At 45.7% G+C, this 26,170-nt stretch overlaps 1 protein-coding gene across 4 annotated transcripts in view; it reads right to left on the reverse strand.

The window, feature by feature from the left end:
• Nucleotides 1-1,302: 1,302 nt before the first annotated feature.
• Nucleotides 1,303-26,170, reverse strand: part of LOC111957904 (rhotekin) — a 91,065-nt gene continuing 66,197 nt past the window's right edge. For 2 of the 4 annotated variants that reach the window (XM_023978996.2, XM_023978997.2), the window contains exons 2-12: nt 22,226-22,440; nt 21,949-22,010; nt 21,114-21,167; nt 16,970-17,087; nt 15,144-15,368; nt 14,785-14,879; nt 14,198-14,304; nt 9,077-9,208; nt 6,922-7,087; nt 6,488-6,592; nt 1,303-5,510 (exon numbers count right to left, since the gene is read on the reverse strand). In XM_023978996.2, the coding sequence (XP_023834764.1) occupies nt 4,825-5,510; nt 6,488-6,592; nt 6,922-7,087; nt 9,077-9,208; nt 14,198-14,304; nt 14,785-14,879; nt 15,144-15,368; nt 16,970-17,087; nt 21,114-21,167; nt 21,949-22,010; nt 22,226-22,440 (1,965 nt within the window). In that variant the 3' untranslated portion in view covers nt 1,303-4,824. Of the gene's footprint in view, nt 5,511-5,696; nt 5,794-6,487; nt 6,593-6,921; nt 7,088-9,076; nt 9,209-14,197; nt 14,305-14,784; nt 14,880-15,143; nt 15,369-16,969; nt 17,088-21,113; nt 21,168-21,317; nt 21,548-21,948; nt 22,011-22,225; nt 22,441-26,170 lie in introns of those variants that run through there. The other 2 variants (XM_023978998.2, XM_070436982.1) reach the window with 2 other exon arrangements.

Here is a 26,170-nt window from a genome sequence, read left to right on the forward strand (position 1 = left end):
TGTCTGGATAGCTGAAATGCGCTACAGCAGTTTTCAACTTTAAATGGATAAAATATTCATTCAGTCCCTAAACTATGAAACAGAACACTGCGTTGGCATGCACTATGTCTGCATACATTTTGGGTCAACTGACAGTTTAACGGGGTAGGCCATCATTGTAAATAAGAATTTGTTCTTAATTAACTGACTTGCCTAGTTAAATAAAGGTTAAAAAAAAAACGAAGTGTCTGTCTAACTCGGCCCGATTTGTTATTAATCCTTTGCCTACATCAAAGCATCTTTTATTTCCAATTCTGATTATGCATAAGTGATTTGAGGTAAGGTAAATGAAACAAGGTAATTAAATGGAACGATAATGTAGTGCCCATCCCTGCAAGTTAAAAGGCCATACAATTTCAATTCTGCATAATAGCACAGAATTTTATAAACTTTACATGTTATGCTTCCATATGACTGGTTTCACATTTGTCTCCAGACATTAGAAGGTAAATATATATTTTTTAAAGTGTCATTTATATTTACAATTCCCTTAACCAAACAGATTACTCATTTACCTAGCTCTTATCAAGTTGTAAATTACAGTGCATGGAGATTGATATTTCTATCAGGGGGGAAAAAGTAGATGCTTTTTCCACTTGGAACTGGTAGGTTCACTAGACCTCACTCATGGTTTACGATAACGTAAAGGTGATGGAATTATGTCAAAGTCAGAATACAGCGTATCTGTAGCCACACCTTAATTTATTCGTCTCCACCTCGAACTAATAGTTGAATAGCATGCTATTCTCATGCTTAAGTTCAAGGTCAGAATACGCAGAGAAAAGTGCATAAAAAAATTGAATATTGTTCCATTTACACGCGCTTAACTCGGGTCAGAATCGGGCCCATGTGTTGAATGGTCATATGGGGTGAAATGTGTATATATTTGAGTATGTGAGCACATAGTCCATTTGACCTGACAAAGATCCTTGTGGATCGAAACGTTGTCAATAAAAGTGGTAATTGGGAGCATATTCAGTGTGCGGGCCTTTGTTCAACATTGACAAAAAGAGCAGGGCTGTTCAATGTCGGTCCTGGAGGGCTCTCATCATACTCTCATTATAATCAGGGACTGATACAGACCTGGGAAACCAGGTGAGTGCAATTAACTACCAGGTAGAAACAAAACAAAAGTGTTTCAGTCATCCCAGGACAGGAATTGAACGGCCCAGCTCTAGTTGGCTAATAGCGTTTCTCCTCTACATATCAAACGATACTCTATCGTTTCCACTAAAATGAGACAGACATGACAAGAAAACAATGGCTGTTCTAAATTGACAAATCATTTATTATCGTTATGTTACATATTTAAACAACACAGGACACTTGCATGGTTAACATTTAATGTTATCTACCGGATGCAGTTATAGATCTGAAATCAACTGTTAAAATAATATAAATTGAGCTGTATTTATAACAAAATCAATAATGTAAATTATATTTTAACAAAAAGAAAGGAGAACGAGTTTTGTTAACTTACAAAAACCTTTACAGTAACAAATGCCACTTTGAAGCATTTACAGTTGTTTTAATGAGTGAGCCAGCTGTGAGCCCTTGGAACACAGTAACATATCATAGCCTACAGTCCATCATAAACAAAGAAACAGGGAGGGATTGATAGGCTTCAATGCATAGACCAGGGGGGCCAACCACACTTAGCCCTGCCCACCTTATCATAATTTAACTACTACAATCACCTGGTTGGCATTTCTTAGTAGGTAAAAGACTGCACTATCTATCTAAAGAAAAAGCTAAACACAATATTTGCTATAGATCAGTAATTCCTGTATTGCCTACTTGCATAATCGATTGCGATGTTCTATATATACACAGTACCAGTCAAAAGTTTGAACACCTACTTATTCCAAGGTTTTTCTTTATTTTTTAAAACTATTTTATACATTGTAGGATAATAGTGAAGACATCAACTATGAAATAACACATATGTAATCATGTAGTAACCAAAAAAGTGTTAAACAAATCAAAAAATATTTTATATTCTTCAAAGTAGCCAACCTTTGCAACAGCTTTGCATTCTCTCAACCAGCTTCATGAGGTAGTCACCTGGAATGCATTTAAATTAACGGGTGTGCCTTGTTAAGTTAATTTGTGGAATTTCTTTCCTTAATACGTTTGAGCCAATCAGTTGTGTTGTGACAAGTAGGGGTGGTATACAGAAGATAGCCCTATTTGGTAAAAGACCAAGTCCATATTATGGCAAGAACAGCTCACATAAGCATAAGTCCATCATTACTTTAAGACATGGTCAGTCAATGCGGAACATTTAAGTGCAGTTGCAAAAACCATCAAGCGCTGTGATGAAACTGGCTCTCATGAGGACCGTCACCGGAAAGGAAGACCCAGAGTTACCTCTGCTGCAGAGGATAAGTTCATTAGAGTTAACTGCACCTCAGATTCAGCCCAAGTGAATACGTCAGAGTTCAAGTAACCGACACATCTCAACATCAACTGTTCAGAGGAGACAGCGTGAATCAGGCCTTCATGGTCGAATTGCTGCAAAGAAACCACTACTAAAGGACACCAATAATATTTTTAAGAGATTTACTTGGGCCAAGAAACACGAGCAAGGGACATTAGACCGGTGGAAATCTGTCTTTTGGTCTGATGAGTCCAAATTGTAAATTTTTGGTTTCAACCGCAGTGTCTTTGTGAGATGCAGAGTAGGTTAACAGATGATCTCTTCATGTGTGGTTCCCACCGTGAAGCATGGAGGTGGTGGTGTGATGGTGCTTTGCTGGTGACACTGATTTTATTTAGAATTCAAGGCACACCTAACCAGGATGGCTACCACAGCATTCTGCAGCGATACACCATCCCATCTGGTTGGGACTACCATTTGTTTTTCAACAGGACAATGACCGAACAAACCTCCAGGCTGTGTAAGGGCTATTTGACCAAGAAGGTGAGTGATAAGTGCTGCATCAGATGACCTGGCCTCCACAATCACCCGACCTCAACCCAATTGAGATGGTTTGGGATTAGTTGGACCGCAGAGGGAAGGAAAAGCAGCCAACAAGTGCTCAGCATATGTGAGAACTCCTTCAAGATGGTTGAAAAAGCATTCCAGGTGAAGCTGGTTGAGAGAATGCCAAGAGTGTGCAAAGTTGTCATCAAGGCAAAGGGTGGCTACTTTGCAGAATCTAAAATATATTTTGATTTGTTTAACACTTTTTAGGTTACATGATTCCATGTGTTATTTCATAGTTTTTCTGTCTTCGCTATTATTCGACAATGTAGAAAATAGTACAAATAAATAAAAACCCTAGAATGAGTGGACTGGTACTGTGTGTGTGTGTGTGAGATAATTCTGGGACCGGTTTTCAGGCCATAAGGTTATGACTGTACCACAAACTAAGCTATAAATCCACAAGGTCAAAGGTGGGATATCTAAACTCTTCACCCATGTATGTGCATTCCCAGGTTCTACATTCTCAAATACATAACATTTGCCAACCTAACTGAATGATATTAAAATACCCTTGAACTGAGAAGAGCTGTAGCACGGGGCTTAAACCACCCAGCAACACTGTTCTCCATGCAGAGTATTAGTTTCATCAACAGAGTATCGTTTGTGAGGAAATCCTTGCCTGCTAGTAGGGGCATATTAAAGATTGACAAGGACATCCAAAGCGTATGCCTCCATTCCAAAACCATCTAGGCCTACAACTTAACTCTAGTGGATTTTGTAGGGGCCGGCCCAGATTTCAAAGTCGGTACATTTCCACGCAATACCGCAACGAGGCAGTGTAACAAGTTAATATGGGTTCTCGTGATTATGTATTACGTTACCTTTGGCTTATTTCAATTCATTATAATTACTCCATAAGTGATTAACAGAAATCTTAAATATTGGTTGGTGTGTAGTAGGCCTACAATGTGTTAATGAATGCAGGGGAGGTTCTAGGAACCTCGACGTGACCCTGTAGGAACAGTAGGAACAAGTAGTACAGTAAATTATTGGGGGAACTGTTGCATTAAGTTGCTTTCAATTCATTCACCAAGATCTCCGGCAACGCATTCTTTGACTTTGAGCACAATCATGCAATAAGCGAATCGGTGCATAAGTATACTTGCTCCTTCTGGGCATGAATTCATAAAACAGGTGACGGGTCTCGTCATTTGGATAGATCACAGTGAGTCTTTTTGGTACAGGTAACAACAACCCCATGACCACATATAGACACTAAACATTCCCATACACTTGACAGTTCACTTGGCCACATGCTCACTGCCATGCCCAAACCCAAATACAGCACATACAGTAAGTAAATACCACAGCTGAACTAACAAGATGCCAAGAAATCATGTTCATATTGAGGGGTGTATGGCTTAGATGACTGACGAGGAAGCGCTAGTCTTTGACAGATGCTGCCCTTTCCAGTTGGAGATTTCAGATGCGCAGAGCCTAGAGATATTGCGTTTATATCATCAACAAAAAAACTTTCTCTTCAATTTCCTAACCAGCATTACGATTAGAACGGGAAGCAGAAGACTCCCATGTTCTGTGGACCATTGATACTGACACAGCCCAGTGAAGAGCTGGACGCAGAATGTCCTAAGTCTAAAGTAATTCCAGTTAATACCAGGGCTCTTTCAACTGAGGGACTGGCTTCCTTCCCGCCAGTTCTTACCAGGACTTTGGATGATGTGGGGGTCTGAGGTGGATTATCCCTGGCTCAGTGGTTTAGATACAGTAAGTGGGGGTCTGAGGTGGGTTACCTCTTGCTCTGGTGACGGTTTAGATGAGTGGGGGTCTGAGGTGGGTTATACCTGGCTCTGGAGCCAATTTCGGGGGTCCAGTTTGGCTCTCAAGTTCATGAGGCTCCGGCGGGCCGAGGAGGGGCGTGAGAAAGGGGTACCGTCCAACGAGGAGGGGCTGTGGCTGCCCTCGCTGGAGCTGTTACTGGAGGTGGAGCTGGAGCAGGACAGGGTGGCCTGGGGGACGCATTGGGCCGGGATGGGGGCAAGGGAGGAGGAGGAAGGGGGCTGACAGGAGCACTGTAACACCCCCCCATACCCCCTGCCCCTGAGAGTGCTAAGCTTGGCATCCAGGGAGAGAGTGCGGGGGCGGAAGCGGGGGGAGGAGAGGGAGAGGGGCTCGGCCCAGCCTCGGTGGCGGAAGCGGGGGGAGGAGAGGGGCTCGGCCCAGCCTCGGTGGCGGGAGCAGGGGCTGGTGCTGCAGGGGCTGTCGCTGTCCGAGGTCAGGCTGGCATCTGAGGAGAGCAGGCCTGGCCAGGGGCAGCGCAGGGAGCTCAGTGGGCTGTGGGGGAGGCGGTGGGGGGAGCGGGGGCTGTGGCGGGCCAGCCGAGGGGTGCGGGAGCCACCAGGAGACTCCTCGAACAGGGACATCCAGGGAGGAGAGGTCCCCAGCTGGCTCCTCAGCTCCAGCTCCTGCATCTGCCGCGTCAGGATGTCCGTCACCGTGCTGATGTCATCAGAGGTGTCAATAACTAGAAGGAGCAGAGGAAAGTCATTACTCCACTGTGGAAGGATGCTATGCTCATAAAGTTGAGAAAGTTTAGAGAAGGGTAGGCCTAGACTTGGTGGTGGTAGTTGAGGGATGTCAGCTTTAACACTCCTCAGTAGGTAGGAGAGCCCAGTACGGGGGGGGGGAGTGGACCCCACTGGTACTTCACCTGTCGTTGTAATAGGAGGAGAGCAGAGCACGAATCTCAGCAGACACGGCGTTATCCTGCAGCAAGAGACCCTCGCAAGAGGGGGTGGTGAGGGGGGCTAGGATCCAGGGGGAGGGGGGCAGGTATAATGTACATTGACAAGCAGTAAAATATAATGGCGATATATCATTTGGGGAATGAAATGACGTGCGCGACAAGGTAAAAGTACGTTCATTTTGAATATATGAAGATTAGCATTCGATTGGAGTGTACAATTAATAATGAAGGATAAAGAATGATATTAGTGGGGTGGGGGGGTGTAATTTGATCACAGGAACAAGGGTGAGTGGCACGGAGGGGAGATGGGACAAAAATTGAGAGAGACACAAGGAGAGGGAGAAAGGAAGAGAGAAAGAAAGTGAGTCAGCAGCATGTCAGAGAAAGGAACACTTCCATCCATTGTCAAGTACAGAGGTTGGCTGGTGTGCTAGTGTGGTAGCAGGTAGCTCAGAGTAGTCTGATGGAGAGCTCATGCGTATGGTGGACCACACCACTGTTAGAAGAACTAGTCAGAAACACACACATGCAGTTACGGAAAGGGCACCGTCCTCCTCTGGATATATCGTTCATTGATTTATTTACGCTAACCTAAACAAACTATTATGTTACCCTACTGTATGTTCTCGATTTAAAACAAACGAATAAAAGCAGAAAGAGACCCTCAAGTTTCCAAAATGTCTTACTGAATCATATAAACGTATTTTGGACAATATAGTCAACCGTTTCTGAATCCATTTGGGTTGCTGTCTTACCAATTTCGTGGTAAAGAGAACCCTGTTTCGACGTGACAATGGCTGGTTTCCGGGGTGATGGCAGCTCAATCTTCATCAAGTCGTCACAGCACTGCTTCCATTGGCCTGCAGGGAAGAGGGAAGCCGTCAATCACTTTTTAACATCCAATCAAGAGCTGAGAAAACCACTAACAACACATCAGGAGCCAATGAGCACATGAACAAGAGCATTTGAGAACCTAGAGTGTAAAGTGTGTATAATGTCTAAGGCCAGGAGGGTCAGGAGTTTTTTCTTACCTCCTGACCTCACCAATGAAGAACCTAGGGCCCTAATCATATGATCAGAACCTACTTACTCGTGTAAAAAAATACAGATGTATTATTAGTTTATATTATTAAATAAAATACAAAAATATTATTGTTAATAATAAGTCATTATTATTATTTTTAATTACTCATGTCATAGAACTGTTGCCAGAAGGCTTCCATCCAGCGGTGTGTCTCTTCGCGACTGTCTGCCGAGAGTGTGTGCGTCACCTCCTCTCCCCCGTACTGGTTACTGATGCAGATGCTCTGGGCCTTACTGTGGGGGTCTTTCTCTGACGCACGTATTCTCGTCTCCTAACACACAGACACACAATAAGCTACTGATGTTGAATTAACCAAATGTTTCAATACCCACCCAAAAATAAGCATTTAAGCATGAAATCGTGCTTTTAACGTCTGTCAACGCAGATTGTGAATGCACTTACTGACACAAAGAGCGGTCACTGACGTACTCAAGTCCGGTAGAGTCAGCCTCAAGCATGAATCTTTCCCAGTTATCAGTTACGTCCCAATTATCTCTCCGTCCTCCCAGTGTGCACTTGTTCACTACCCTTCAATAATTTGAAAGGAAATTACTGGTATAAGAGGTGGAAATGCCCTACAGCCAATACCTCTATCAATGCTTTGGGAAGTAGTGAACGAGGGTACGTTTCAGGAGAAAGGCAATATTATTGGGACGCACTATAATGACTGCACTGCAATGTGTTTTCTCATCGCCACCAGTAGATGGTAGCAGCGCCCTGTTCAGCCTCACTCTGGGCTCACGTTGATCCTGATAGCATAGCAGTCAGAGCTGTTGACTAATACATGATCCCACAGAGTTGGCTGATTTAATGGTCACTGCCTGAAGCTAAAACAGGGCTTTGTACTGTGGGTCAAGGGTCACCACGACTCAATGAGCCCCAGCAGAAAGAATAAGGCCAACAGGGATCAACAATAGACAGGGTGGAAAGAGGAATAAGTTCTGTCCTTGAAACATTGGGGACAACTGGACTCTCTCTTATGAGAGACCGTCTGGTTGTATTAGGACTTGGCGATTCATTCGAATTAATCAAATTAATTCGATATATGTTCATGCACAACATTCCAAATGCCTGTATCTGAAGAATCAAGAAAGACAAAATATGTACGGAGCATTTATAGTCTATTTGGAAAGTTTTCAGACGCCTTGACTTTTTCCACATTTTGTTATGTTACAGCCTTATTCTAAAATGGATCAAATAATCCCCCCCCCCCCATCTACACACAATACCCCATAATGACAAAGTGGCATTTGGAAATTGCTCCCAAGGATGAACCAGACTTGTGGAGGTCTACAATTTCTTTTCTGAGGTCTTGGCTGATTTCTTTTGATTTTCCCATGAAGTTAAGCAAAGATGCACTGAGTTGAAGGTAGGCCTTATAATACATCCACAGGTACACCTCCAATTGACTCAAATGATGTCAATTAGCCTATCAGAAGCTTCTAAAGCCATGACATCATTTTTTGGAATTGTCCAAGCTGTTTAAAGGCACAGTCAACATCGTGTATGTAAACTTCTGACCCACTGGAATTGTGATACAGTGAATTATGAGTGAAATAATCTGTCTGTAAACAATTGTTGGAAAAATTACTTGTGTCATGCACAAAGTAGATGTCCTAACCGACTTGCCAAAACTATAGTTTGTTAACAAGAAATGTGTGGAGTGGTTGAAAAACGAGTTTTAAATGACTCCAACCTAAGTATGTAAACTTCCGACTTCAACTGTAACTACATGTAGCTCAGGACCAGGACACAGCAGGGGTTCAAACTGTAGAACCCAGTTCCTACATTTTAATATAAAAATTGATTTATCAAACAAAACTATGCAACATTATCTCTGGGATCCTCAGGATTAAAAATCAGAGCAAGATTACTGAATGTAAGTACATTATTTACCTTCAGAGCTGAATGTATGTATCAAAGTTGTTGTTGTGCACTCTCCTCAAACAATAGCATGGTATTTTTTCACTGTAATAGTTGCTGTAAATCGGACAGTACAGTAGGATTAACAAGAATTAAAGTTTCTGCCCATATAAGAAATGTCTATGTCCTGGGAAATGTTCTTGTTACTTACAACGTCATGCTAATCACATTAGCTCAACTGTCCCGCGGGGCGCACCGATCCCATAGAGGTTAAGAAGACATCACAAATAATAATAGAGATGGCATTAAAAGATCAGATGATCCCTATATCCGTAGCTAGCATGTTTTTTTGAGTGTGTGTGTATGTGGTAAAGTCTTTTTTTTTTAATAGACTGACTTTGTTGATGGCGATGGTAAATGCTGGCTCGACGTTAGCCTCCATATCCTCTTGCCGGTGGTAACAGAAAAGGTTTGTCCCTTTAAGGACGCCGTAGACATTCGTCCAACTCTGAGGGTCACCTCCCAACTGCTGTGAGAGACAGAGAGAGACACAGACAGACATTTGTTTATTATAAAAAGCTAAAATGTTGATACAAATACCTGTCATTTAAATCAAAAGTCATTTGTGGAATATTATATTTCTACATTGTGCAAAAGCACTATTTTCCTATTGAGATGCATTACATTGAACATTTTACACTGTCTCTTTAAGAGTGTCAAGTTTGTGATGAGGACATGCAAGAGATCTGTCACTGATTCATTGCTATGATCATTGATCTGAAGAAGCCATCCCTTTCCTTTCTTTCTGTACCCCTAAATGTTTGACTATACTGGTAAAGTTACCAGGTTGTTAGCTAGCTAGCTGAGGAAACAAACGTGACTTTTTGTAAAACAAACGGCCCCCAAATAGTTTTAGAATGTAAAATGCGGGCCCCCCAATCCTCGACAAGAAGAAAAAACTGTTGCGCCAGTAATATGGGTCAGATCTTTGAACAGTTTTGTCACACCCTGATCTGTTTCACCTGTCTTTGTGCTCGTCTCCATCCCCCTCCAGGTGTCGCCCATCTTCCCATTATCCCCTATGTATTTATACCCGTGTTCTGTTTGTCTGTTGCCAGTTCATCTTGTCAGGTCTTACCAGCGTTCTTTCTCGCCTTCCTGTTTCTCTAGTTCTGTTTCCTAGTTCTTCCTGGTTCTGACCATTTTGCCCTAATCCCGAGCCTGCCTGACTCTGACCTGATCACGAACTTCTGCCTGCCCTCGACCTGCCCTGTGTTTCTAATAAATGATCTGAGAACTGTACTATCCTCCTCCCGTGTCAACATCTGGGTCATATCCTGAGACGTGATAGTACGAACTGGCCATGTCTGATCCAGGAGACTCGGACCAGCTCCACAATGCCGTCTCTTCCCAGGAAGCCACCATTGGAAGACGCGAGGAGTTACTTCAAGGTCTTATGGAAGGAGTCCACTTCTTGGCGGAATGCCAGGACCGTGCCTTCAACACATTGCTGGAGAAATTCTGCGGATTGTCTGTGAGGCAGCCCGTCACTACAGTAACCCCCCAGACTGTCACAATTACCCCGCTACCAGCGGTGTTTCTCCCCAATCTACCCCGGCTTCCCAAGAACCCCGCTTACCTCCTCCGGAGTGCTACGCTGGAGATCCCAGATCCTGCCGAGCGTTTCTCTCACAATGTTCTCTCATCTTTGAGCTGCAGCCCTCTTCATTTCCCTCGGCTCGCTCGAGGATAGCGTATGTGATAACGCTGATGTCCGGGAGGGCTCCTGCCTGGGCTACGGCGGTGTTGGAGCAACAATCCATTGTTTGCCTCAGATTGTGGCGGACGTACGGAAAGTGTTTGATTCTCCGTTGTCTGGGAGGGAGGCGGCTCGTAAGCTGCTAAAACTACGTCAGGATTCCCGTAGTGTGGCAGACTATGTGTTGGATTTTCGAATGTTGGCGACAGAGTGCCTGGAACCCGGAAGCCCTGTTCGACAAATTCCTTCACGGGTTGTTGGAGGTGATTAAAGATGAGCTCGCAGCCCGGGAGCTGCCCCTGGACCTCGACTCCCTCATAGCCTTGACCATCCGGATCGATGGGCGGCTATGGGAATGTAGGCGGGAGAGGGAGTCTGTTCCCTGTCGCCAATGCTTGTCCTCGATTTCCACCTCGCTTCCTGGAAATCCACAAAGCCAACATTTCCAAGTGGATCCGATGGCAGCCGAAGTCTCTCGGAGGACACCGAGGGCTGTCGAGTTGTCTCCTCCGGTGCCCATGCAACTGGGCAGGGCTAGATTGTTTTCTGCTGAGTGCTTACGTGGACTTAACACCTAGAACTGTCTGTATTGTGGAGTTATTCGTTATTTTTTATATCTACCTGCCCATTTAAGAACCAGGCTCATCAAGGAGGTACTTGTACAAGTACGCTGGTGAGACGTATGGGGAGTTTCCCATCTTCCATTGCTCGTACCCCTCTCCATGCTACCCTGTTGTGGGGTGACTGGTCCAAATCTCTCCGGGTGCTCATAGACTCTGGGGCCGACGAGAGCTTTATGGACGCTACTCTGGTGCTGGAGCTGGGAATCCCCACACAACCCCTCTCCATTCCCATGGAAGTCAGAGAGTTGGATGGGGGCTCTATTGGCAGAGTCACCCACACCAACCTGAGAGTGTCGGGTAATCACAGTGAGTTTATGCAGTTCCTCCCCATCAAATCCCATCATGCACCCATGGTTTTGGGGTTTTCCTGGCTCCAGAGGCACAATCCCCTGATCGACTGGGCTACTGGTTCGCAGCCCATTCATTGCCTGCCCCGGGACCTCTTCCTGCGGGGTGGGAAAAGCCCCGGACCTCTCCGCGGAGTACCAGGACCTCCGGGATGTTTTCAGCAAGGCCCGTGTCACTGCGCTTCCTCCGCATCGGCCCTATGACTGTGCCATCGACCTTCTCCCGGGCGTCTTTTTCCCCTGTCAGATCTGGAGACCAAGGCGATGGAGACGTATATTGAGGACTCCCTGGCTGCACGGGGTATGCGTCCTTCTGCCTCCCCCGCAGCCACAGGGTTCTTCTTTGTGGAGAAGAAGAACAAAACCCCGCGTACATGTATAGACTACCGGGGTTAAAAACCGTTACCCGCTTCCACTCATCGCCTCGGCTTTCGAGCCTCTCCAGGGGGCTACCATCTTCTCCAAGTTGGACCTCTGGAATGCCTACCATCTGGTAAGGATCCGGGAAGGGATGAGTGGAAGACCCCCTTTACCATGGCTAGCGGGCACTACTAATATCTGGTGATGCCGTTCGGACTGACCATTGCTCTTGCTGTGTTTCAGGCACTGGTAAACAAAAGTTCTCCGGGACATGTTGAACTGGTTCATATTCGTCTACCTTGATCCTTGTGCTTTTCCACTCGACATAAGAACATGTCCTCCAGCGTCTTCTGGAGACCAGGTGTACGTCAAAGCGGAAAAAATGGAATCTCCTTGCTGGGGTACATCATAGCTGCAGGCAACATCCTGGCAACATCCTGATGGATCCTGAAAAGGTGAGAGTGCAGCAGCAACGCTTTCTGGGGTTTGCCAATTTCTACCACCGGTTCATCTGGGGCTACAGCACCCGGGCATCCCCCCTCACCTCTCCAAAGGTCCCGTTTACATGGTCTCCAGGTGCAGACCAGGCGTTCTTGGACCTCAAACACCAATTCAATACTGTCCCCATCCTAATCCATCCAGATCCGTCTCGACAGTTCGTGGTGGAGGTCGACGCCTCGGACCAAGACCAAAAGCTGCATCCTTCCTTTCCTCTCCCATCGTCTCAACTTCACGGAAAGGAATTACGAAATGGGTAACCGGGAACTTCTGGCGGTAAAGATGGCGTTAGAGGAGTGGAGGCACTGGTTAGCGGAACACCCATTCATAGTATGGACAGATCACAAGAACCTGGAATATCTCCGCACCGCCAAGCGCCTCAACTCCAGGCAAGCTTGATGAGCCCTGTTATTCACCCAATTTAACTTCATCATCTGATACCGCCCAGGGTCCAAGAATGTGAAGCCTGGTGCGCTGTCACGCCCCTATTGCCCCACTGCTACACCATCAGAGCCCGAGACCACCCTCCTCGGCTAATCGGATGTTTGTCCCAGACTCTACCGTTCCTTGGTTCTGGAATCTGGTCATTCCTCTCGACTGGCCTGCCACCCTGGCTCCCGTCGAACCCTGGCCTTTGTACAACAAAGTTTTTGGTGGCCCACATTGGTTCCTGACCTCTCTGCATTCGTCACCGCCTGCACCGTGTGCCTAGAATAAGACTTCTCGGCAAGCTCCGGCTGGCCTCCTTCAACCACTTCCCGTCCCTGATCACATATATCCCTGGACTTCATCACTGGTCTACCCCCGTCTAATGGCAACATGGTTATCCTTACAGTGGTGGACCAGTTTCCCAAAGCCGCCCACTTCATCCTTCTCCCCAAGCTACCCTCAGCCAAGGAGACGCCACCTGCTCATGGTGCAGCACGTCTTCCAGATCCATGGACTTCCGGTGGACATGGTCTCCGACCGTGGTCCTTAGTTCTCATCCCAGTTCTGGAAGGCGCTCTGCACGCTCATTGGGTCGTCGGCCAGCCTGTCCTCCAGGTTCCACCCCCGGTCTAATGGCCAGTCGGAGCGAGCCAATCAGGACCTGGAGACGACTCTTTGCTGCCTGGTCTCCGCCAACCCCACCACCTGGAGCCAGCAGCTCGTGTGGTAGAGTATGCCCGCAACACCGTCCTTTGCTCAGCATACACTATGCCCAGATGTTCGTCCGCCGCACCTGGAGGAGAGCCCGGTCGGCTCTTCACCTCCAGGAATCGACGACAGGCGGACCCACCACCGGACCCCGGCATCGTCTCGGGGAGAGGGCATGGCTGTACACTCGGGATCTGCCCCTCCGGGTAGAGTCCCGCAAACTGTCCCCCCGTTTTAATCGGCCTTTTCCCCATCTCCAAGATCCTTAGCCCCGTACCCTCCGTATACATCCCACTTTTCATGTGTCTAGGACTAAACCTGTCTCACAGCCCTTTGTCTCCTGTACCTGCCTGACTCTGACCTGATTACGAACCTCTGCCTGTCCTGACCCCGAGCCTGGCTGCCGTCCTGTACCTGCCTGACGCTGACCTGATCACGAACCTCTGCCTGCCCTCGACCTGCCCTTTGTTTCTAATAAATAATCTGAGAACTGTACTATCCGCCTCCCGTGTCAACATCTGGTCATATCCCGAGTTGTGCTAAGTTTGGACTAGAAACAAGCAGTTTTTGCTGTAGTAATGGTGCAAGCATGACGCTAATGAATCTGCACCAGGGAAACAACGGTAAAGCAAAACCTTATCATTACAACAATTATTTTCTAATACACATATACAGTAGATTGGATTTAATGGGGGTCGCACAACAAAATATTTTGTCGCACTTTAGAGCCCTACGCACATGTCTCGCTTTCCTGCCAAACACACACACGCAAATGCACGCGCACAGACACTCACCTTGACCTTCAAGCAGCCACTCATCATCTGCTGGGTCATACAGTGAGGCTGGGCAGCCAGGCGACAACACGCACTGCCGTAGAGAGGCACCCAGTACGAACACTCCTCTGAAGGGAGAGAAAGAGAGGGGGAGAGGGAGAAAGAAAGGGATGAGAAAATAAATACAATGAACATACCACATGCACGCACACACACAAAGGCAAACAAACACACACCAACAGTAATAGCAGGGAATAAAAGTCTCACCGCTGCAGGGAGAGCTGTGAACAACAGTGAAGTGCCCATCAAACTTTATTAGAGCCGTAAGGGGCAATGAATAAAGCAGCAGCACATGTCAGGGTGTCTAGTCCCCTGTAGCCCTCGTCATTAGAGTTTTACACGGCACTGACCCTGCTAGAGTGCTTTATTACTACGACCTTGACTCTGACTGGCTGTCTGTCAGCTAGATACCTGCTGGGAGAGAAGGAGCGGGGGAGAGACACAGAGAGAGAGAGAGAGAGAGAGACTGACACTGAGGGAAAGAAAGAAAGAGACAGAAAGAAAATGAGTACTGTACATGGATAAACCACATCTAGACTGTAACCTACCGTTGCCTGAGATGCTGAGGTCGTGAGTGCGGAAGCTGTCCTGGACATGTGACAGTGACAGGGATGTGTGGGCCAGGAGGTGGTACTTAGGTCCCCTGTGGACAGAACAGAGATACTGGTGAGCTGTGGGACTAAATGCACACGTATCTGTGTGTCCGCCAGTGACTTTGTGTGGTTGTTTTTGCCTGTGCTTACACAGGCAGCCCAATTCTAATTACTTTTCCACTAACTGTTCTAAATTGGGCAAAAGAGCAGAATTGGACTGCCTGTGTAAACGCAGCCTCAATGTATGCATGGAAATGCGTATCAGTGTGTGTGTGTGAATATCTAGCCGATGTGATACAACAAAACCCACTTACGCCACTGCAGGTCCAGGTAGCAGCAGTGTGGCTGCCCCTCCATGGCTGGTGGGGCTGCAGGCTCCAGGGTCCATGGCAACACGGAGCTTTTTTCCTGCTGAGCGCCCCAGAGAGCTGCTCAGTTTGCTGGCTAGTTTCCTGGGCGCGCTCCCTGCCGAGTAGTCCTCCTCCGAACAGCAGCTGTATAGCTCCACTCGCAGCTCAAAGCCCGGGCTGGCCTCGCTGCTATACACAGCCAAAGACACACACATAGATATTCAAAGCATGTGTAACAGTGTAAAGGAAAGAGAACGCACATGCACACACAGCAAACACATATTTATACAGTGCCTTCGGAAAGTATTCAGACCCCTTGACCTTTTCCACATATTGTTATGTTACAGCCTTATTCTAAAATGGATTAAATGAATGTTTTTCTTCTTCAATCTACACACAATACCCCATAATGACAAAGCAAAAAAAGGTTTTTAGAATTTTTGCAAATCTATTAAAAATGTATTCAGACCCTTTGCTATGAGACTCAAAATTGAGATCAGGTGCATCCTGTTTCCATTGATCATCCTTGAGATGTTTCTACAACTTGATTGGAGTCCACCTGTGGTAAATTCAATTGACTAGACATGATTTGGAAAAGTACACACCTGTCTATATATGGTCCCACAGTTGACAGTGCATGTCAGAGCAAAAACCAAGCCATGAGGTCAAAGAAATTGTCCGTTGAGTTCCGAGACAGGATTGTGTCGAGGCAGAGATCTATGGAAGGGTACCAAAACATGTCTGCAGCATTGAAGGTCCCATAGACACGGTGGCCTCCCAGCCAAACTGAAAATGGCCTTGGTCAGAGAGGTGACCAAGAACCCGATGGTCACTCTGATTGAGATCCAGAGTTCCCCTGTGAAGATGGAAGAACCTTCCAGAAGGACAACCATGACAGCCCGCTGGTTCTGTGGTCTGATGAAACCAAGATTTAACTCTTTGGCCTGAATGCCAAGCGCCACGTCTGGAGGAAACCTGTCACCATCCCTACGGTGAAGCATGGTGGTGGCAGCATCATGCTGTCGGGATATTTTTCAGCGGCAAGCACCGGGAGACTAGCAAGGTTTGAGGGCCGGATGAACGGAGCAAAGTAGAGAGAGATCCTTTATGAAAACTTGGACCTCAGACTGGGGCGAAGGTTCACCTTCCAACAGGACAATGACCCCTAAGCCCACAGTCTCTGAGTATCCTTGAGTTGCCCAGCCAGAGCCCGTATTTGAACCCGATCAAACTGAAAATAGCTGTGCAGCGATGCTCCCCATCCAACCTGACAGCGCTTGAGAGGATCTGCAGAGAATGGGAGAAGCTCCCCAAATATAGGTGTACTTATGTAAATGTGATATTTCCTGTTTTGTTTTGACATTATGGGGTATTGTGTGTAGATTGATGAGGGGGAAAAACTATTGAATACATTTCTGAAGAAGGCTTTAATGTTTCAAAATGTGGAAAAAGTCAAGGGGTCTGAATACTTTCTGAATGCACTTTATTTACAGAATCAGGTACTGATAGATTTGATTTATAAACGTATCTCAATACATTTATGAACGTATCTCAATACAAGCATGACCTTAAACATGCACATAAACACCAAACACTTAGCATGGGAAAGATAAGACAATAAGGCTGCGTTTACACAGAAAACCAAATTCTGATCTTTTTCCACTAATTGATCTTTCGACCGATCAGATTAGCTCCTTTGCCAATAATAAAATAAAATAAAAGTTCAGAATTGGGCAGCGTGTGTAAATGCAGCGCAAGAAGACACAAGCCAACAGAACGAGAAGACGTACAAGACGATGGTGTTGTCAAAGCAGATGTCGGTGAGTGTCCGGTCCACCATCACCATGTCTGTGTCGTGGATCTCCCCTCCCACCTGAAGCAGACAGAACACTGCACACCGATGCAGCTCTGAGGAAGAGAGAGAGAGTATGTGTGTGAGCGTGTGCGTGAGTGTAGTGTGTGTGCGAGTGCTTGTCCATGCCCTCTTGGGCTCCGTTATCTTCCCACTGCACTTAACGACCTTGACAAATTGCCTCATTAAACTTCACCTAGACTCTCCTACTACCTGTCCCTCCTGGAGTTAATTTATATGCGTATAGGTCTACTAGGTCATGCAGATGAATTGATTCCAGTTGTCGGGGAGGGGCAGACCATACTAAGGATTTCGGTGTTCTTTTTTTTACCATTAGGTGGTGACTCGTGACCCTTACAGGTAGCAGTTACGGTTGCAAAGAGTCTGAAATTTTCCATGGGAAGTTAAGCCCGGGAATTTGGGGAATTTTGGGGAATCATCAAAAAAGCAAGCTTATAACAGTGAACTTTTTTTGAGGGATACACATAAGGCAATTCTAGGTCTTGTGGCATATTTTGGTTAAACAATCCCCAATTCAATGGAATTGCAACCCTCTGATTGCACAGTGCATTCTTCCATCACATGTTCAAAGACTCAATCATGCACACACTGACAGTTGTGGCTGCTTTGCGTGATGTATTGTTGTCTCTACCTTCTTGCCCTTGTGCTGTTGTCTGTGCCCAATAATGTTTGTACCATGTTTTGTTCTGCTACCATGTTGTGTTGCTACCATGCGGTGTTGTCATGTGTTGCTGCCTTAGGTCTCTCCTCTCTTGTCGTGATGTGTGTTTTGTCCTATATTTATATCTTTTTAAAATATTTTTAATCCCAGCCCCCGTCCCCGCAAGAGGCCTTTTGGTAGGCCATCATTGTAAATAAGAATGTGTCCTTAACTGACTTGCCTAGTTAAATAAAGGTTAAATAAAAACAGCTGATTCTCAAGATCTTGCACACTAATGAGATGCTATTGAGCTCACACTACACTGTCTGAGCCAAGGACTACATGCTTTCTGGTAAGTTTTGATTATAATACTGGGTGGGGTGAATATATTTTATATGACATACATGATTTTTGTTAACTAGTAAATAGTAGCCTACAGCAAAGTATGTTTAAATCATTTCTAACTCGTTAACAATTTCTGCTAGTTAGTTTTTAGCTTGCTTGAGCCTGCTAACATGTTTCATTTTAAAACATTTATCTTACAAAGGAGTTGTTTAATCTAACTGCTTAACTATTTATCTGTACATGGAATTGTATTTGTTTTTTCTAATCTTTACAGGAAAATGCCACGGGCACTATCTGACTCAATGGAGGAACGTAGTCAGAGAAATGCTGATGAATGTCTTCCTCGAGCTGTGTATGCAACTGGTTCACCTCTGATGCTCACAGGCAATGTGTATTGGAAGAGATTTCTGAACGATCTTTGCCCAGCATACACCCCTCCAACCAGACATGCTTTATCTACTAATTTGCTGGATGCGGAGTTCAACAGAGTTTAAGTGAAGGTCAAGCAAATCATAAAGAAAGCAGACTGTATTGCAATCATCTCTGATGGGTGGTCGAATGTTCGTGGGCAAGGAATAACTAACTACATCCTCTCCACCCCTCAACCAGTATTTTACAAGAGCAGAGACAAAAGGGACAACAGACACACTGGTCTCTACATTGCAGATGAGATGAAGGCAGTCATCAATGACCTTGGACCACAGAAGGTATTTGCACTGGTGACAGACAATACTGCGAACATGAAGGCTGCTTGGTCTAAAGTGGAGGAGTCCTACTCTCACATCACATCCATTGGCTGTGCTGCTTATGCATTGAATCTGCTCCTCAAGGACATCATGGCACTGAAAACAATGGATACACTCTACAAGACAGCCAAGGAAATGGTTAGGTATGTGAAGGGTCATCAAGTTATAGCAGCAATCTACCTCACCAAGCAAAGTGAGAAGAATAAGAGCACCACATTGAAGCTGCCCAGCAACATCCATTGGGGTGGTGTTGTCATCATGTTTGACAGTCTCCTGGAGGGAAGGAGTCTCTCCAAGAAATGGCCATATCACAGTCTGCCGATATGGACATCCCCATCAAGAGGATCCTCCTGGATGATGTATTTTGGGAGAGAGAATGGTAAGCAGCCTGAAACCTATAGCAGTAGCCATTGCACGGATTGAGGGAGACAATGCCATCCTGTCTAATGTTCAGACTCTGCTTGCAGATGTAAGAGAAGAAATCCGTACTGCCCTGCCCACTTCACTGTTGCTCCAAGCAGAGGAAACTGCAGTTCTGAAATACATCAAAAAGCGTGAAGACTTCTGCCTGAAGCCCATACACGCCACAGTGTACATGTTGGACCCCAAGTATGCTGGCAAGAGCATCCTGTCTGGTGCAGAGCTCAACAAGGCCAATGTTGTCATCACTACCGTGTCTCGCCACCTTGGCCTGGATGAGGGCAAGGTTCTAGGCAGTCTGGCGAAGTACACTTCCAAGCAAGGGCTTTGGGATGGAGATGCAATATGGCAGTCTTGCCAACATATCTCATCAGCCACCTGGTGGAAGGGACTTTGTGGATCTGAGGCTCTTTCCCCTGTTACCTCCATCATCCTCCAAATCCCACCAACATCAGCCGCCTCAGAGTGCAACTGGTCCTTGTTTGGGAACACACACATCAAAGCACACAACAGACTGACCAATACGGGTTGGAAAATTGGTGGCCATCCAGGCAAATTTTTGGCTTTTTGAGGCTGACAACGAGCCATCCTCTAGGTTGGAAAGTAACAGTGAAGATGAGGCCTCAGAGTCTGATGTTCAAGAGGTGGACATTGAGGAGGTCCAGGGAGAAGACATGGAAGCCTGAGAGGAAGACAACCAGAGCTTTAGTTTCTAGACTATCATTTTACAGATGTATGTTGAAAACATTTTTGGAAGATGCGATGGATCATTGGGGATCATTCAATATTCTCTTTCTTTTGTTGTTCAGGGAAATCATCCCATGTGAAGAGTCAACTCATTTAATTAAAGTTCAATTCGTAACTAAATCGTTTTTTTTTATTTCTATTGGAAGGATTTAATCATTTGAAATTATGTCTACTTATGATAAGGTTTCTGTCTCCATATGATATGGTAAATATATCTAATGCAAAAAACATCTACATTTAATTGGTATTAATATTTATTTGCATATATTTCTGTAAATTCCCATATTCCCGTTAATTCCCACGGAACGTTTCCACCTCTGAATAGATGTTCCAACCTCCCCAAAATATGCAACCCTAGTAGCAGTCAACATAAACCATACCACAGCTGCAGCAGCACAGCCAAAGACAACAGAAAAGGGCTGTCTGTGGAGCAGGTTTCTATGCCAGAGGCCATCATCCCAAATCACTCACTGTAGGAATGTCTGCTTGTCAATGAGCTGCATTGTTTCAATGTATAGTTGTATAGTTCTTCAGATCTACAAGTCCTTTTAAAAGAGCAGAACTGTTACGCTTACATGTTCATTACGTCAGTTCTTATTCTTTAGAGTTTTTGGTCGAGGATCAGTTCCATATAATGATGTTATTCATTATGATGTAAAAGGCGAAACTGATCCTAGATCAGCACTCCTATAGGGCCGGGACGATACCAACACCGCAATATTTGTTTGAATCGTGGCAAGGAAACAAAACACGAAGCGGCTTTAACTTCTTGAGGAAGACAGCGATAACGTTGGAAACAAACACCATTGTGTTGTCATCCAGAGTCACATGTATTTATTTCCCAAGCTACAGCAAACAATATTTTACACACAGCAGGTTTTAAAGGACCAAAGAGTTTGGTCTGCTTCGGGTTTTTATTTATCCCATGTAAAAAAAAAAAATTGTGATACTGGTATCATCCCAGCCCTAACTCTTATACTCTGAGAGGCTTTGTGGGTATGGGCCCAGGTTGGCATAGTTATGTGCACCTGATTTCACACCACTTTACCCAAATTCAATTTGAGTCACTTCGCTTCACTCAGTCAACTCACATCACAAACTCAGAGCGATGGGTAATAGAACAGGATTTGATTCACACCAGTGCTACCACACCGATTCCTCACCTCCTTTGTTCTTGAAGTACTCGGTGTCTTTCCACATGAGTGGAATCCGCAGGTCTGTAATGGCAAAGGACAGTCAGACGAGTGAAATCCGCCACAAATGTAGCATATACACTCACACAAGCATATACACACGCACGCAGGTAAGTACATGTACGCACGCACACACGTACACACACTCAGGTCGACAGGTAGAAGACTCCTGACCTTTAAAAATCCTCCCACCAGGCAGTCACTGTCATACTCGGTGTGTGATCTGTGTGTGTGTGTGCCTACCCGTGTGTCTGTGTGTGCTGAATTTGTGTATGCCCATGCGCTGGAGCCACTAGCTGAATGGCTTCCTGTCTACTTAATCAATGATTAATCACAACCTCTGTTTGTATGCCCTCCAGCTGTGAGCAGTTCCAGACAGACAGACAGCCCCCCTGTCCTCTTGTCCCACTGAGCCAGAGCAGTTCATCGTAATTCTTTAATTACCTCTTTCACTGAACCCCCCCTCATCCTAACCCCCCAATTCTCTCCCTCTCCGCCCCTAACTTATTCCTCTCCCCCACCTCAACCTATTCCTCCTTCATTCTACCCCCCTTTTACCCTCAACCCCTATCTCACCCTTACCCCCCCCCCTGACGGACAGCGTCTGCAGGTCGCCATGGACGCGGCCAAGAATGAGGAAATTACATGGAGTAATAGGGGAGGAGGAGGCAGGGTGTCAGGGCCCGAGGGGGCTAGACGGAGCTCAGCTATTGGGTAGACATGGGGACCCGGTATCTCGCTAGCTGTCTTTCACAGACTCTCGCTCGTTCACATTTGTGCACACACGCACATCACCGGGGCCTACCTGAGATGGCCACCTTACCCTTACAGGGTAGTCTGTCGTCCATGGGCCCTGCATCTGATGACCTAGGAGAGACAGAAATGGGGGGGGGGGGGGGGGGGGGGGGGGGGGGGGGGGGGGGGGGGGGTGACAATGGAAATTCCAATTGTAAACCCTTACCGATTGCCAACCCAGACCATATTAAGACATTTACCCAATGGGGACAGTAGCATTTATGCAGCGATAAGTTCCTAAGTTCCTATACAGCCAAAAACCCGACACCCATGCCCTGTCCCCTTACCTTGTGCCATCTGACCTTCGTGCGACCCTCTGCATGACCTGGGCCTCCTTCATCCTCTGCAGCTCTGACATGTAGGCCATGATGCGGGTGTTGCAGGTGAGCAGGCTCTTGGCTGCCTCCAGGGCCTGGTCTCTCTGGGAGCAGGCAGCCAGCAGCTTACAGGCTCCATCACGCATCCGGATCTCATGGTCTATCTTTTTCTGGATGTCACTGTCCTACAGGCAGAGAGAGAGAGAGAGAGCGGTTAGAGATGGTGCTGACTGGAACAGGTTTGATCTTCGAGTGTGGAGTGAGACTGTAAGAAGAGGGACCAGGTAAGACATTTTATTTATAATGTAAGACAATGACTGAGGAAGAGCGTGTGTTATGTGCCATGTCTGTGTGTATGAGAGAGAAAGAGGACAAAAGTGTGTGTGTGTGCAGGCCAGATGAAGCCCTCTCATGGGCCCATTAGTGGGGCATGCCCTTGAAAGCATTCTGGTGTCTGTGCGGTGAGGAGTCAGTCGGTTGGGGCACAGAGGCTAGTCAGGCAGAAGCTGTAAATATGCCCTTGTGCCCTTCTGTGTCGTTCCCCCCCCCCCCCCGGCACGCAGACATGAAGATGCTGAATCATTTAACACCTCCCTCCCTGCGTGCACAGTACACACACACCCCCTTTGGGAGCAGCTCACCCGGGAGAGCGTAGTGAGTGGAACTGTCAAAACAGTGGAGCCCTGTCTTCCACCATGAGAGACGCCAGACATTAACACCCAGACACACCCCTCAGTCCCAACACCCGAACCCTTTCCTGCTCCCATCACAAGTTTGTAAAAAAACATGTGAATCTGATGTGGTTGATCTAGGACAAGGGGTCTAAAGTACGGTTGATCATGAAGGGACGAGATGGAGAGAGAGAGAGAGACTTAGAAGATGCAACACTCAACATGGTTTAACAGAGCCTAAATCACTGCAACACACTTCATACTGCCAGCAGAATGGCAACACAGAGATGAAGAGAAAGAGCAACGTAAAAATGGAGGACAAAGCAAGCAGGAAAGAGACGAGAGAGACAAAGAAATAGGTGAAAACACAAATAGGACTTGTCTCTTTGCACGTTTAAGTTTGTACGGAGGATCCCCCATAACATTTCTTCTACCTCTCTGGGGTTTTGGAAGTAGTCCCTGCTACTGACCTCCCCTGTTGCTATGACAACAACCCACATCTCAGCTGCTGCTTTGTGTCCAATTAAACATGTTTAATATCACGCACACGCTTCTGCCTCTCACACTCAATCGCTTTGTTATACCACTCCAAAGTGATAACGGTCTTACAGACCTCCCTCTCTACTTTATTTTATTCTCCCCGCCTTCTCTGTCTCTCTCAAGCCATTTTTCACTCCACTGTCTTCAAATAGCCTCGCTCTCTTCTCCTCCTATCCATCCCAAACAGAGCACTGCAAAAAGGACAGTGGGGTGGATGGGAGTGAATGTGGCTTGGACTCATTTGCCTACATGTGGAGTCATTTTGGCTCTTTGGATCCAGTGCTTTTATGCATTCTGGCCCACAGCTCTCTCGTGGCAGTAACAGAGACAGAGGGTTGTATAGGGTAAACTAATATGCCCTTTGAACAAATAGCACAGCTTAGGACAAAACCATTGTGGGGAACGCTAAATACACTAACAGCTCTAAATCAAAACACATCCAAATACATTGTCCTCCAGCCAAACCAAGCAGAGTAAAGCTGTGGGCCTACACCAATATTGTTGTAATACAGCCATTCGGGTCAAAAGTACAGTAATACATTATCATCAATTCAATCATCTCCAAAAACAGTTACATCATTTAACGTTCAAAGGGGTTCTAAAGTCTAACAGATTTCTCCCTATGGAATACTGTCAGACCAACATGTTTATGCCTGATAAAGAATATTGACATTGTTAAAGAGGGGACTGAGGATGCTACCCTGACCTTGGTGAATATGACGGCTAGTCACCTTTAACATGCAAAATCATATGCACAAATTGTTTTAATTGATTTTAGTTCAGCTTTCAATACAAAATAAACACACTGCTGAAACGACTACTGGACCTGAATGTCAACGGAGGCCTCGCAGGTTGGACTTAACTGACCAGCCACAGAGGGTTCTCATTAAAAATGGGGCCCTCTCTGATAAACTGACCCTGAACACAGGGGCTCCCCAGGGGTGTGTCCTTTCACCGCTGTTGTTCTCCATCTACACTAACGAGATGAAGATCCAAGGAAACAACGTGAGGTTTTTCCAAGTACACGGATGACACAGCGTCTTAAGAAAATAGTCCCATCAGAGCAACGTCAGATGGGGACAGCTTTTTTTTTTTTACCTTCAAGAATTGTGCCGGTCAAGTGCCACATCAATGTGGACAAGACAAAGGAGCTGATCATCAATGGCTACAACTTTCCAATGTCCCAACCACTCTCTCTGAACGACCAACCAGCGTAGGTGGTTGACTGTTTCAAATACCTAGGGACACAAATTGATGACAAGCTGAGTTTTACAGAGAATGCAGACAATTTTGTTTTTAAAAGCAAGCCTGCGTGTGTTTTCAAGTCAGGAAATTGAAGGGGTTTGGGGGTCAGCCAGGATGTTCTGGAGAGGATGTATCGCAGTCTGGTGGAGAGCATCCTCACGTTCAATATGACAGTCAGGTATGGCAATCTGAGCGTGAGGAGCAAAAGCAAACTGCCCAGAATAGTAAACACAGCCAGCAAAGTAATTGGTCGGCCACAGGCACAGTTGAGCAGTATGTTCCACAAAACAGCCAAAAAGGAAGGCACTGGCTATCGTAGGCGATCCCTCCCACCCTCAGTTCGAGAGGCTTCCTTCTGGCCGGTGCTTCAGAATGCCCATGGCTAAGAAGAATGTGTTAAAACAATTTGTTCCTTGCGCTGTTGGACTACTTAATGCAACGTAAATTGTATCGGTATATGCACTTATCTATTTGAACAGTGCAGTTGGGGCAGCGGTCAGTTGTGAGTAAACGTATCAATGACCTATATGTTTTTAGTCTATGCGGTATGATGGACCTGTTATAAAATATGTGACGTGAGAACGTATCCTTTTAATGTAAGGTGATGCCAAAGAAAAATGTCCATTCTGGATCGACAATAAAGTTTTATTATATTAAAGATGCCTGGACCATATGTGATATATATGCATGCATACAATGTTAGAGGTAAACGCAAGAGCAGAGCTGACATGAAATGAAAACAGCAACAATATCCCTTCATCTTCCTATAAGCTTTTGAACAAAGAGGGAAAGGAGAACAGCACTACAGATGGAATTTTAGGCAGCAGTGTGTGTGTTTATGTGTGCTTTTATGTCAGTTTGTGTAGTCAAAGTGTGTGTATAAGAGTGTGTTTAGAGACAGGGAGGAAAGTAAATTGAGTTGTACCCGTAGGACCAAAGCAGGAAGTGTACCCATGTACACTACCGGTCAAAAGTTTTAGAAAACCTACTCATTCAAGGGTTTCTCTTTATTTTTACTATTTTCTACATTGTAGAAAAATAGTGAAGAAATCAAAACTAGGAAATAACACATATGGAATCATGTAGTAACCATAAAAGTGTTAAATAAAATTTGATTTTATATTTGAGATTCTTCAAAAGGACACCTTTTGCCTTGATGACAGCTTTGCTAACTTTTGGCATTCTCTCAACCAGCTTCACCTGGAAAGCTTTTCCAACAGTCTTGAAGGAGGGCATAACGGGATTTCTTTTAAGCGTCCAGATTAGTGTCCCGCTCCTTGAAAGCAGCAGCTCTAGCCTTTAGCTCAGTGCAGATACCTGCCCAGTGGTTTGTTCAGGTATTAGGTATTCTTAAGTCTGAAGCAGATATTCACCTTTTAAACATTATTTGATTAATATCCTGATAATTATCGTTATCGAATGAAAAAAAGATATAGATATGGTGATAATTTATTTGCCA

This window comes from Salvelinus sp. IW2-2015, linkage group LG33, assembly GCF_002910315.2.
Source record: "Salvelinus sp. IW2-2015 linkage group LG33, ASM291031v2, whole genome shotgun sequence".
Taxonomy (NCBI): Eukaryota; Metazoa; Chordata; class Actinopteri; order Salmoniformes; family Salmonidae; genus Salvelinus; species Salvelinus sp. IW2-2015.